Below are 13,657 nucleotides of genomic sequence, written 5' to 3'. Positions count from 1 at the left end.
AGCTACAGAAATATCTATACTAACTGTACAAACCTTTAAAAATTACAGTGTAAGCTGTTCTTTAAGATGGTTGCACATTTAAGAATATATCAAACTATAGATTCCTATTTTTTAAGGAATAAAAAAAAAATTTAAGTATATAATTCCTTCTGTACCCTTGATTTCATATCTGAAAATACAATGTACATAAAATGCAAGAACAGCAGCTACCATACAAACAAGATTAATAGTAAATTAAATACATTTAACACAAAATCTCACCAACCAGGTGGTTGCTAAGTCTAACTTCAAGAATAAATTTTTTATACCAAAGTGCAGTATATGGTAAATTGAGTATCAGAGTCTAACAGGACTAAGCTAGAATTCGGGGGAGGGAATAAAGAGGAGAAAGGGCTGGCACGTGAGGTGGGAGCCACCTGCACGAAGAAAAGCAATTTAAAACAAACATGGTACGGTAAAGGTCCTGACCTCAAGTATCTCACCACCTAGTCAAGAAGTCAACCAAATAGGAACGAAACGACAGGGCCAATGAAAAAACAAGAGACTCCCTGACAGTCCAACCAATGGAACAGACTAAGTTCAGAAAAAGAGGAAAGTTAAAAAAAAGTCACAGAGGTACACAAAAAAGACATCACACAAAATGGATTTGATTTAAATCATCACTTTGTACACTTTAAATACACACAATCTTTATTTAAAAAGCAAAAGTCATAATAATATCAAATGTAAGAATTTAAAAATAAATTGCCACTCCTATTTTTTTTTAAATGGCTTTGATTTGAACCATGAATTTGACCAGTGGCCCCAATTTCACCACCCAAAACTATTCTTCCTCTTTCCCACGCCACCACCAGACACTGTATCTTGAAATAATCTACTGACCAAACAATTTGATTTAATGATAAATGTGTATTCCCATTGTAGTTAAAGTACTAACAAACTGACTTTACATAATTTAAAATGCAAAGACACTTGACATTTTCATTAGCTATTTAATCTTATTCTGAATAAATGTAAGGTTTCTGTGAGACTTCAAGCAACAGAAATACTTCACTATCTCCTCTGAGCCCTTGGAGGTGTGAGAAGGTCAGGGAAGAGCCCCAGGACCTGACGGGACGTGGAGCCAACACAGGTGGACACACGGCAGGCGGCCTACACGTGGCACCAGGAAGGCGCACATGTCCTTCATCACCGTATCATCCGTCCAGGAAGTGAGGGGATTCAAACGCAGGAAGTGAAAACCTTGCCTTTCAGCAACCTATTCCAATGGGCACAAACAACTGGATTAAAAAAAAAATGTATTCTAGGTTTTTCTCAGATGTTATTTTACCATCTTCTACAAAATAAGGAACTGATCACAAAACTTTAGAATCAAAGTATTAAAAACACAGTGTTTAAGATCGTCCTATGCAATGATTCTGCAAATCTAAGTCATAGAATGAACTAATCTCTATACCTCAAGTCAAAACTGCCGAACAACTGCAGTTGTTTAAAAAAAAAAAAAAAAGCAAAAAATCAAATCATAAGAAACAGAGAGTTAGAAAATGTCGATTCTATAGACTGGAAGAGTCACAGAGCTCTCACTGAGAAAGCTGTGTTTAGTTGAACCACATGCCCCTCCTCTGGGAAATGCCAGCGCCCCTCTCAGGGACCTCACCTCTCCTGGGCTGGCTACTGCTCAGCATTGTGACCTTTAAATCACCTACCTACATGCAAATCATCTTTGCCTCTGAAGATGTCTAAGAAAAGAAAAACTATGCCACAGAGTGACTTCCCAGAAACTAACACCTGAGCAAACTACCCACGTAAACCTGTCACCCTCTCTGAACAGCAGGTGCAGTCAGAGTTAGGTATCCCCAACAGATGAGGGTTCCCAATCCTTGGCTTGCCGAGACACTTAAGCACTTGAACAACTTAAAATCTCACTGCCAAGTCCAGTACTGATGTGAGAAGTAATCCTATAGTCACTTTAAATAAATCATTCAAATGGCAGCTAAGAACAATGTGTTACCTGAACCAGTAACATGATACACAGAAAAGCAGACTTACAACAATTACCATTGTCTTGATTAATCTTACGATTGAAATGTTTAATCATTTATTTCACTTGTAATCGTTATCTTTTATCACTGACCAAACATGCAGTTTTAATGTCCGCTTCTATTATTTATATTGGACATTTTAAGGTTGTATTCTAAGGTTACATTACACATTTCATTGGAATTTTAAATAAGTTCTTAAATTTTAAAAAGCTAACTATTCATACGTGCTCTATCTGCATAAGGAAACACGGCAAGAATTCATACAAAATTAATACAAGTGTTACTTATGGGATGGGACGGCAGGGCTGGTGGGAAGGAGTAGGCTGGGCCTTGTCAATGGACTTCTTCCTACACTGTTTTGATTTTGAACCATCTATGTGCAATCAATACCTGTTAAAAGGACACATATTTAAACAGAAACTGTCTGAAAAGTGTATCAGCCACTATACAAATAAATTAATGTGTCAGAATTCTGGGTCTTCAGTTTACATAAAAAGTGGCACACAGACAAATACAGTTGATATCACTTTTAACTCCACATGCTAGCCAACACATCCTCTAGTTATTTTTTAAAAAAATAAGGCTTTGGGGTTTTGTCTGTTTTCTTAAATCCTAAAGATTCAGCTTCTGAATACAGGGGATGCCTCCCTTCCCAAAAGTTCATTTCTAAAACACTCAGCTCACATGTTGGCCATGTTGCCTCAACAAGTCCTGACTGATACATTAAATGTGCTAAAACCAAGTGAGCTTGTCCTTTGTAACTCTCACTACCCTAGTCCTGCCTAGCCGAGACAGACACCAGGAATGAGGGGCCTGGAGCACCAGAGCAAGGACAAAGAAGGCCACATGCAAAGTGAGCGAAAACAAAGGCAGCCAGGGAGAGGCTGGCTTCCTTCTCCCTCTGCTTCCCCAAGGCGACAGAGAGACTCTGGTTTCCCTGCAGGCCTGCATTTACCCGACCCCTGGCAGCAAGCTCTCCCTCCTCCCCTGTTCCCTGTAGCCCTCACACACCCTTTCTTGAATCACTTTCCATGTCCCACTTACTTTTTCAATGAAGCAAGTCTTGTTAACATCTCTACTGTATAAAACCACAATTACCCACAATGAGTGATCTCGCCTGCCAGTGCCGACGTAAACCCTCTCCTGACTGCCCATCCTGTCCTCCCACCCAAGCATGTATTCAGGAAAGTGTGGTGAGTTTTACACCACTTCTTGCTTGAAAACTATAAACCCATTTTAAGATGTTTAAGAATAATCTACTGTGCAAATAACAGATCCCAACACTACCTATGAATATGAGGAATCCCACACCACCACTCCTTTCTATGTCAATAAAATGTAGTCTAACCCAAAAATCAGAATTAAATTCCTAAGACAAGACACTGAAAACGCAGTACCTTCACAAACGAGACTTGTGGGTGCTCTTTGGCGAGTTCTGCCATCACATCGTTCATCTGAGCACACTGCGGAGCCCATGGTGCCCAGAAATGGACCACAAGAAGGGACCTGTAAATCCGAAAAACACAGCTTTTAAAAACAGTAGCTTTAGAAATAAGCGAACAGTGATAGATTAAATTTTACTACCAAAGAAACCTTTCAAGGACCGCCTTAATTGTTTTTGTACTGCTAGAATCTTATATTAAACACAGGCTGAAATGTGATTTCAAGGTCTTCTTTCAGATGAATTTTCAAATTAACGATATTTTTTGAGTCAATATTTAGCTCACATGAAGTGGTTCTGAACATTCACCCACCTCAACTACTAGACATGTAAATTAACTCTATTTTGAGACCCTGCAGAAATTAGATTTCTGCAGTCAGGACACAATGTTTGTGAAACATGACTGTATATGCGTTACTATTAATGTTAGTATTTTTAAACATGGTATTGTAATGAAGTGATCATAGGACTAGGAATAAAATGTGGCAAATGAAATATATAGGCAGAAAACAAGGAAAAACACAGAACCGCTTTTTACAGACAAACTTTCTTATATTATGCTACAAAGTATTTTCTAAAAATTGACAGTATGAACAGACAGAATAGTGGACTAATAAACTGTTGATAAAATCCTTAGAAATCTCAGTATATATCTATTAACTATTTTCATATGAAATTATGTTGGCAAAGACACCTTTAAGTCTAACCTCATACTCAACTGAAAAACCCTTCACTTTTACAAAACTCTAAATTCAAACAGCTGCTTCAGTCGTGTGCAAGTCTGCGACCCCACGGACTGGAGCCCGCCAAGCTCCTCCGTCCACGGGATTCTCCAGGCAAGAAGGCTGGAGTGGGCACCGTGATCTCCCCAACTCAGGGACGAACCTGAGCCTCTTATGGCTCCTGCACTGGCCGGGGGGTTCTTTACCACCAGCACCACCTGGGAAGCCCAAATTCAAATACACTCTCTCTCAACTACAAAAAGGCTTCCCTCACAGCTCAGTTGGTAAAGAATCCACCTGCAATGCAGGAGACCGGGGTTCGATTCCTGGGTTGGGGAGATCCCCTGGAGAAGGAAAAGGCTACCCACTCCAGTATTCTGGCCTGGAGAATTCCATGGACTATACAGTTCATGGGGTCGCAAAGAGTAGGACACGACTAAGCAACTTTCACTTTCACGTACAAAAAATCTGAAAACTCAGGAAAACACATCGAAAAATATGTTACAAGGAGGAAAAAAACAAGGACAATTAAACCTGGGCAAGGAAAAAAGTAATCAACTGTTAAACCATTAAAACAATACAACTGAGAAAAGAAGGGGCTTAGTACCTCCGAGTTTCTGGCTTAGTGACTTAGGCAGTGGTGGCACTCACCACGAATCACAGTCTAGAAGCTGGCAACTTGAGAGGAAAGGAAGTCAAGTGGGCTGTTAGTGACAGTCGAGCTCAGGAAAGGCAGCCGCACTTAATCCGCAGATGTGCGAATCAAGAGATAGTGGGCACCACACTCATCCACGCCGGAGAATAAAGGGGCCAAGGGCAGAGCCTCTGGGGCTCGTCAACACCAAGTCAAGAGAGACGGAGGAACAGGAGTCTGGCGGTAGACCAGAGAAGGTTCAGGGGTCTCACAGGAGTCAGGAAGGGAGGGGGACAACCAGCAAATGGAGCAAAAAAAGTAACCAGCAGTGGGGAGTCATTTCAGCAGGTGAGAGAAGCAATGTGTGGACCACTGAGCTGAGGATGAGGAAGTAAACTGCTAGGAACCTACTAGGTAAGAGACTGGGCTGTTGACAAAGAGAGAGCAAGGATCCAGACAGATCAAGGGATGGGTTTTTTTCAGTGCAAGAAAATCTTCATAGCTTATTTTGTGAGGGGACAGTGCAAATGAGAGGGAGAGGCTAAAGACATGAGATTCAAGGTGGCAGGACAGGGAAATCTAGAGTAGAGAAGAATTCACCTTGAGAAGAGGACAGTTTCCTCTGGGTCAGGAGCAAAGGAATCAAGAATGGGTAAAGTGAAAAAAAGTGTTAGATGCTCAGTCGTGCCCAATTCTTTGCAACTCCATGGACTGTAGCCTGTCAGGCTCCTCTGTCCACGTGATTCTCCAGGCAAGAGTACTAGAGTGAGTTGCCATTCCCTTCTCCAGGGGATATTCCTGACCCAGGAATCGAACCCGAACCCAGGTCTCCTGCATTGCAGGCGGATTCTTTACTGTCTGAGCCACCAGGAAGCACCTAGAGTGGGAAAAGCTACAAGTAAATCTGTTGTGTTGGGGGAGGGGCGCATAGAAGAAGCAGTCTGATGAGGCTACTGAAGTCCTATTTTCCCAGGTAGGAAGCAAGGTCTTGTGCTCAAACAAAGGAAAATGGAGGACAAGGGTCACAGACAGGACCAAAGAAGAAGGGACAGCTGCCTGGGACACAGAAAGCAGGAGGCTCCGAAGGAAGAGCCACCTAAGGCAGGAGAGGAACACACGGTAAGGCCCCGCTGTATCTAGAACTCAGAGGAGCGCTGGCGCATGGCCGGAGACTATGGAGGAAGTATTGACACTTCACCAATTACTGCTTCCTCTTCCTCTCACCCATGCAGCTGGACATTACCACTTCTTACCAAACTGAAAAATGATTTTTAAAATCATAATATTCAATGATAAAAAGGATAAAGTGAGACAACACTTTCATATCCCACTGCTAAAAGTTCAATTGGAAACTTTCAGAAATTTCTTGTCAAGAATCTATCCTACAGAAGTCATTAAAGAGACAAAGATGTATGTATATGGATACTTCCCCAGTATTCTACATAGCAAGTAACTGTAAAAAGCTATTGTTCAACAATATAGTTTTCTTAATGATCATAAAATATTATAAAGTCATTAAAAATCATATCTCAAAGAACAATTAATAACAGGAAAATGCTTACAAAGAGTACATTTTAAAAAAATTAAAATAGATTACAAAACTTTTTAACAGTATGTGCCAACGTATGTAAAAAAGAAAAAAGTACACATATACAACTTAAATTCCATCACTACTAATGCGGCTTTGGAGAGTAATTTAACCTAACTTCCACATCTGTGAAACAGCAATAATACCCTGGAAGGTTGGGAAGATCAAACAAAAATATGTAAGCCCTTTAAAAACATTAAAGAATTACATTAATGTTATTTTAAATTATCCACGCTATTCTCATATTTAGATGCTTAACTTCTACTTTCCAATTAAGTGAACAATGCCTAATATCATGAGGACATAAACCTGAAACAAACATAAATGCTGTCTCCCTTTCCTGACGTCACACTGCTCTCTCCATCTTCATGGATAGCCCAATGTGCAGGGTGCACTGTTTAAGGAAAAACCTTTTAGAGAAGACCGAGGCTCAAATCCTAACTATTGTGCTTCTAAACAACGTAGTGAACCTTGGTTGTCAGTAAAATAATTAGTGGTCAATAAACGGCTGTCTCTCTGTTATTTCAGATGTCCTGCTCCTGAGGTTAATCCTGTGCAGATAACACCAACTACCATGTACTAAAATCATATAGTATTAAACTATATTAGTTAAATATTTTACAAATGGGCAAAACCTTAATTACTCTGCAAATGGGTATTAATATCCCCACTGTATAGGCTAACTGAGATTTCGATAACACATAAACATGTGATTAGATGACTTAGGCAAAAACCATTTTCAATTCACATGAAATTTTAAAATTGAGAAGCGATGATCTGTCAAACAGACGTTAAATGGCATTAACAAGGCGTTTCATGTTCTGAAATGCTGCCATTTCCACCAAAAGGAGCACAGACCTGTTCCTTCCCCAGATGCCAAGCCACTTCCCATGTGCCCATCTAAAGGAATCATTTCAATGCTAACACCATCTGGATGTGTTCTTGCCACCGCTCTGAACTTGGGTCATTTCAGATACAGGCAAGAATGCATCCAAATGGTATTAACATCGAAATTTTAACCGACTGTGACGTCTTACGGACCTATACGTTAAAAAAAAAAAATGAAACATAGAATCAAAAATGCCAAACACACAAACAACAAAATAGTCTTCACCCTCACCGGGAGAGAGTGACCGCGTTTATGTTTGCTTCAGGTTTCTGTCCTCATGACGTCAGGCGCTGTTTACTTAAGATGGGTAAACTGAGCGTTTATTAAGGACAGATCCACACAAGCCCGGCTCCTTCCAGAGACCGCCTCCGGACCGCATCCCTTTCCATCAATGAGTCAACGTCATTCCCCACGCACCCGCCTCCCCGGGCCCACCTCTTTCAACAATTTACCAAGTGGACCTGAAACGCCAAATGAGCTGTTCTGATGAACACTTTTCGGCACCGCGGCGAGGAAGGCTCTCCCCTCTCACCCGCACCCCCACTCCCCCCCGCCCCCTGCCACGCTCCCAGGGCGCTCCCCATCTGTCTCCAACTCAAACTCGGGGCTGCATTCAGGTTCACACGCCCCACCGCCCTGAGCTCCGCGCAGGCTCTCTGCCCCTTGGGGCCTCCGAGCGCTCCCGCCCGCCGGCCACGCGCCGCCCACGGCCCTGACCCCCCTCATCGCAGAGGACACCGAGGCCTCGCCAGGGCGCGAGCACAGGGGAGGCCCTGGGCTAGCAGGGGGCTGAGCGGGGAGCGGGTGCCCAGGCGAGGGCTCGACGTGGAAGCGGAGAGACCGCCCGGAGGCCCCGCGCGCCCGCCAGCGCCGACCCGCAAGTTGGGGGGCGGGGGCTGTGTTTCCGGGTGTCCCCCAAACGGGCCCAACGCACCCCCGCGGGTCTTCTTCCGACGCCTCCCCCTAGGGCGAGAGGCAGGCGGGCAAAACCAGAACCGAGGGCGGCGCTCAGGAGACGGGAGAGCCCCGTCCAGCGCCCGGGCAGGCGCGCTCGGCCCGACCACGAGCGCCGTCAGACGCCAACTGCCGGCCCCGCTCGGCCTCCCTGCAGCGGCCGCCCGGGACGACACGGCAAAGGGCCGGGGTCTCCGCGCCCACCCCCGGCCGGGGGCTGGGTCCCCGCGTCGCCGCCTCCCGGGGGGCCGCCGGGCCTGGCGCCTCGGGGAGCCCGGCGGCTCGGGACCTCGGTCTGCGGTGGACCAGCTCCCTCACAGGGGCGGGGACCCGAGCTCGGGGTCCGGGCCGCCCAGGCTGGGCCGCGCATGAGGGAGCCGGGCAGTCCGCCCATGAGGCCGGCCCCCGCCGCGTCTCCTCAACCCTGCCGCCCGCCGCCTCGCTTACTTGGCTCTGAGACGCAGCAGCTCCTCAAACTGCCCGGCTGAGCCGACCTCCACCACGGCCGCCGCTGCCTCAGCCGCCCCCGCCGCCATGCTGCCGCCGCCAGACTAGAGCAATCGAGCGCGGGCGGCCGATGGGGGCGGAGCGCGGGCGGTGGCGCAGGAAGCCCCGCCCCGGCCGTCCCGGAGGCCCCACCCCCTGGCCCGCCCCGCCCCCCCCAGGGCCGCGTGCCAGCCAGGAGCAGGTGAACACCCTGGGGTTGCGGCTTCCGGCCGGCCAAGTAGGACCCTGACCCCGGGGCTCTGGACTCTCAGGAATCCTGACCTCCGGGGCTCCTGGAAGTCAGGGCTTCCTGCGATGCTAGCAGCTCCTAAGGCATCTGGGAGAAGGGTTTATGCGTGTGTGTGTGTGTGTGTGTGTGTGTGTGTGTGTGATGTGAGTGTGTATTTGAGTGAGTGAAGGCGCTCAGTCGTGTCCGACTCTTTGCGACCTCATGGGCTGCAGCCCGCCAGGCTCCTCTGTCCATGGGATTCTCCAGGCAAGAGTACTGGAGTGGGTTGCCATTTCCTTCTCTGGGGATCTTCCCAACCCAGGGATCGAACCTGAGTCTCCCACCCTGCAGGCAGACTCTCTACCATCTGAGCCACCAGGGAAGCGTGTATTTAACAAGCTGAAATTTTAATCCAAAATGTAGGGATGGAAGAAAGGGAGATCAGGGGAAGGGAGGTTGCGCCCTCTCCGAACCGCATCGCTAACAAGGAGTTTCGAATTCGGCCCTGAAGAACCCGAAGCCGCGCCAGCGCATGGCCCACCATCACCCACCGTGAGGTCAGGCCCGGCTCCAGGACCCGCTCACCCTCGCCCCGCGCCCCTCTAACCTCAGGCCTCCCCGGATCCCCTGGGCACCTCCTGATGCTGACGCTCCAGGCAGTGCCCCCTCGCCACCTGTCCACCACTGCTTCGCACTCCTCTCCAGCCTGGTTGACCTTGTCCATGGTCCCGGTAGCCTCCATCGCCAAGGAAACCTCCCGCAGAGCGCCCTCCCCTGCCCCAGATGCCCATGGCTAGGGGCGGGCGGGGGAGGATGGTCTCTTTAAGGTTCCCCCCAGACCAGCCCCGGCCCTGTCTCCAAAGCGCCCCTCCTGGATCCCAGGTTCACTACCGCCATTGCTTCCACCCAGACACGTGGGGCTCCTCCAGACATGTGGGGTTTTCTGGCTCTGTACCCGGCTGAAGGACAGGCCCCATGGAGCCACCCTCGGGTGAGGGCTCCCGCGCAGCTTGTACTGCGGGCACGCCTCACCCGTCACCGTGTTAAAAGCGTCTGTGGTCTCACATCAAGGGCGGGAGTTGTGTCTCCATCCCAGAGCCTGAGTGAGAGCCCGGCACGTGGCAGGTGCTGTGAACCACGCTCTCTACTTGCGACCGGGGGGAGGAGGGGCGAAGAGGACTTCCGGAGTTTCAGACTCATTACCAAAATAGGTTCATGTAGTGTATCCCGTGAAGAGTCTTTACAGTTATTGCATGTTGAAATATACTGGGTTGTGTGAAATGTATTATTAAAATTAGATTTACTTCTTTCTGCCCTTTAAATGGGGCTTCCCTAGTAAGTCAGTTGGTAAAGAATCTGCCTGCAATGCAGCAGACCCAGGTTCGATCCCTGGGTTGGGAAGGTCCCCTGGAGAAGGAAATGGCAACCCACTGCAATACTCTGGGAAATTCCATGGACAGAGGACCTGGTGGGCTACAGTCCATAGGATCACAAAGAATCGAACACAACTCTGTACCACCTTTCACTTTCACCCTTTAAATGTGGTTGCTAGAGATGTTTAAAGTATGCAGGTGACTCATTTTTGGCTCACTTTGTGTTTTCTCTGGGGCAGCATTGTGCCAGTGACTGACAGGGGCCTTCAGTTACACCTGTGACTCAGCCCGAGAAGATGTAACTGAAGAGGGTAAATTACATTATTTAAAATGTAAAAAGAGAGGAAATGTTTTGTATCCTGGCTTTGGTAGTGGATACACAAACCTGAATGTGATCAAAATAGCATAGAACAACAAAAAAAAACACACAAAAAGTAAAGCTGAGGAAATGGAGGAAGATGGACAGATTGTATGAATATCCATCCACATCCTAATTATGATATTGTACTACAGTGTTTCAAGATGCTGTCCTTGGGGAAAAAACATACACAGAATCTCTTCATGTTATTTCTTATAACTGCATGCATGCTGAGTCACTTCAGTCATGTCCAATTCTTTGCAACCCCATGGACTGTAGTCTGTCAGGCTCCTCTGCCCATGGGATTCTCCAGGCAAGAGTACTAGAGTGGGTTGTAACTGCATGTGACCCTACAATTATTTTTAAATAAAAAGATTATTTTTCTTAAAAAGTAGATAAAATCTAGAGATTGCTATGAAAAATGCAACAAAAGGGGAGACAACAGCATGTTGCAACACAAGGTGTTTGCTCTGATGACCATCTTTAAGCAGAATTCTATAAATACAACATATTACTGTATAGGTGAATGTAGCAAAGAACAAGTCTTCAGAAGGATGTGCCCCAACAAGTTAGGAGCACTTGCTCCCGGAGAGGGAGAACAGGGGAGTTTTAATATTCATTTATTTGGCTGTGCCAGGTCTTAGTGGTGGCACAGAGGATCTTCGCTCTTCATTGTGGCTCACAAATTTTTAGTTGCATGTGGTATCTAGTTCCCTGACCAGGGATCAAGCCCAGGCTCCCTGCATTGGGAGCACAGAATCTTAGCCTCTGACCACCAGGGATGTCCTCTCCTTGGAAGATTCTGCCCTTTATGCAGTTACCACTGTTGACATCAACAAGTCTAATGTTCAGCAAGTGGATCACTGAGCTCGGCAATGAAGACCACTCCTCGAGGCTCTGAGCCCCAGTCATGTACCAGGGCTTGTCGCATCTGAGCTACAGGTAGACAAGGTTATACACAGCTACAGAGTGCTTTTCAGCTTCCCAAAGCCCTTGCTGTTTTCAGTCCATGATGCAAAAACGTCACTGCCTGTGATACCTAACCAAACTTGGGTCCGCTCGCCTGCCCACAGTAAAGCCAATCTACCAGCCCCAGGTTGCAGGGGGTGGGGGGAAGAAAAATGAAGCATTTATTGCAGGCAAAGTGCTGCACCCTGCATCTGTGAATTGACCCCAGTTCAAAGAGAGATATGTAGGTGTGGTTGAGGTGTAATTATGTTTAATGACAGCTAACATTTCAGCGCTTCTGAATAAGTGAGGACATATTTTAGCCATCCCATTTTTGAGAGCACATTATTCCCTCTTGGACCCAAGGGTTACTCCCCAGCAGGGTAGAGTGCTGACTGCTAGGTGGGCACAGATAACCCAGGCAGAGAAAAACACCTACCTGGCCGCTATAGATGAGGACTTGGAATTGAGTTCCCACCTGGCTAAATCTTTGTAAACCCTGTCGGCGAGCTGAGAGACACACAGGTTTTTAATGGGCAAAGCATGGCATTGAAAAGTGTCGTTACTCAGGTAAAATGGCCATACTTCCTTTGCTTTAAGAGAGAGTCTTAAATCCTAATTACTCCTCCCCCAAAGACTGGTTGAGGATAACCCAACTGGAAGAAACTAATTTCCTCAGGAATTTCACTGTTACAAGATTAATGGAGCCCCCCTGCTGAGAAACAGTAAAACTGTAAGTACAGTAGATTTGCACCTGAAGGATACATGTTTTAATTTCTGTTCTCAAGCTGCGATAACATCTTCTCAAGCTCCTGTAAAGGCATAAATGAGCGCCCACACCTCTGCTGGGAACCTGCCCACACGGAGCTCCCCGGGGGGCATCCTCCCGGACTGGGGCTCAGTCCGCTGGGGTGACCCGAGCCGGGTGGGGTGGTGGTGTGACCACAGACCACGGCTGGCCGCAGGCCTGGGAGGGCTGAACAAAGGCTCCTCCCCAGGAGCCCCAGAGGGTCACCCCTATTGGACTGCCCCAGGGCAGAATCCTGCTGAGGGGCCCCCGGTCTGGAATGAGAGCAAGGTAACTAAGAGGTGGATGGTCTGTGTTCTGCCCCTCGGGAGCCCCCAGGGAATTTCACCCCACGATCCACCAGCTTTGGGGGCTTCAAGAATGGGCCTTGGGAAGGTTGCCTCACAAATGATGCTGAGATAAACTGGACACACGGGGTTCCCACCAAGTGACCACGCCCTGTTCTCTGTGGCCCAAGGGCCTCCCCAGCAACTGAGATGCTCCAACTCTCATCCTAATAGCCAAGAACTGGTCTGGGATACGGAGGTGGATACGGGTGTGAGGTTTCCTCTGTCAACCCTAGGGAGCCCTGCACGCGATCTTGGCAAAGTCTGGCCAATTTTCTGTCCCCTTCCTTACCAAGAACTGCTTTTATTGGAAGAACTCTATGTATATGCTGGCTATAAAGGTTGTTTATGCTGCCATAGCGAGATTTTTATTGGTTGTATTTTTGCTGCACTTGCTTGAAAAATAATTATTTTCAAAGAAAAAAAGAATTACATATCCAGTAAACTAAATAAGACTCATGTTTATTAGGGACCTCTGACAGCTCCTCAAATGTGAAAAAAGATTTCGAAGCAGTGAATGGACAATTTATGGGCAAGTTTATTTGTAAAACAGATTTCAAGACATACTTCATCTTGGCTCCGCCAATAAAAATACATTTCCTTTCTTTTCAGAAGTGCGTGCTCTCTGATGGTTTCATAGTAATCCCGTTTCCCCTAAGACAGGACAGTGTGGATAAGTGTGTGCCCACTAACCTAATCTAGGACTGGGCTGGACGATTTGGGATTGCTATATGTCAAAAAAAAAAAAAAGTGACCACATCTCATAAGATGCGCTCTAGAAGAAATATATTTATAAGAAATGAAGTTCACAAATCTTGACCTAATTGCTACAATCTTCAAAATCTCTTTAGCCAAAATC

General features: G+C 46.8%; 1 protein-coding gene across 1 annotated transcript in view; it reads right to left on the bottom strand.

Annotated features, from left to right (window-relative positions):
- GLRX3 (glutaredoxin 3) overlaps window positions 1-8,844 on the bottom strand; it is a 31,163-nt gene extending 22,319 nt beyond the window's left edge. Inside the window, exons 1-2 of the mRNA XM_065923557.1 lie at window positions 8,718-8,844; window positions 3,440-3,548 (exon numbers count right to left, since the gene is read on the bottom strand). Of these exons, the coding sequence (XP_065779629.1) occupies window positions 3,440-3,548; window positions 8,718-8,806 (198 nt within the window). The 5' untranslated portion in view covers window positions 8,807-8,844. The remainder of the gene's footprint in view (window positions 1-3,439; window positions 3,549-8,717) is intronic.
- Window positions 8,845-13,657: the final 4,813 nt, after the last annotated feature.

Source organism: Muntiacus reevesi, chromosome 2 (genome assembly GCF_963930625.1).
Source record: "Muntiacus reevesi chromosome 2, mMunRee1.1, whole genome shotgun sequence".
Classification (NCBI taxonomy): Eukaryota; Metazoa; Chordata; class Mammalia; order Artiodactyla; family Cervidae; genus Muntiacus; species Muntiacus reevesi.
This window is presented reverse-complemented; position numbering and strand designations above follow the sequence as displayed.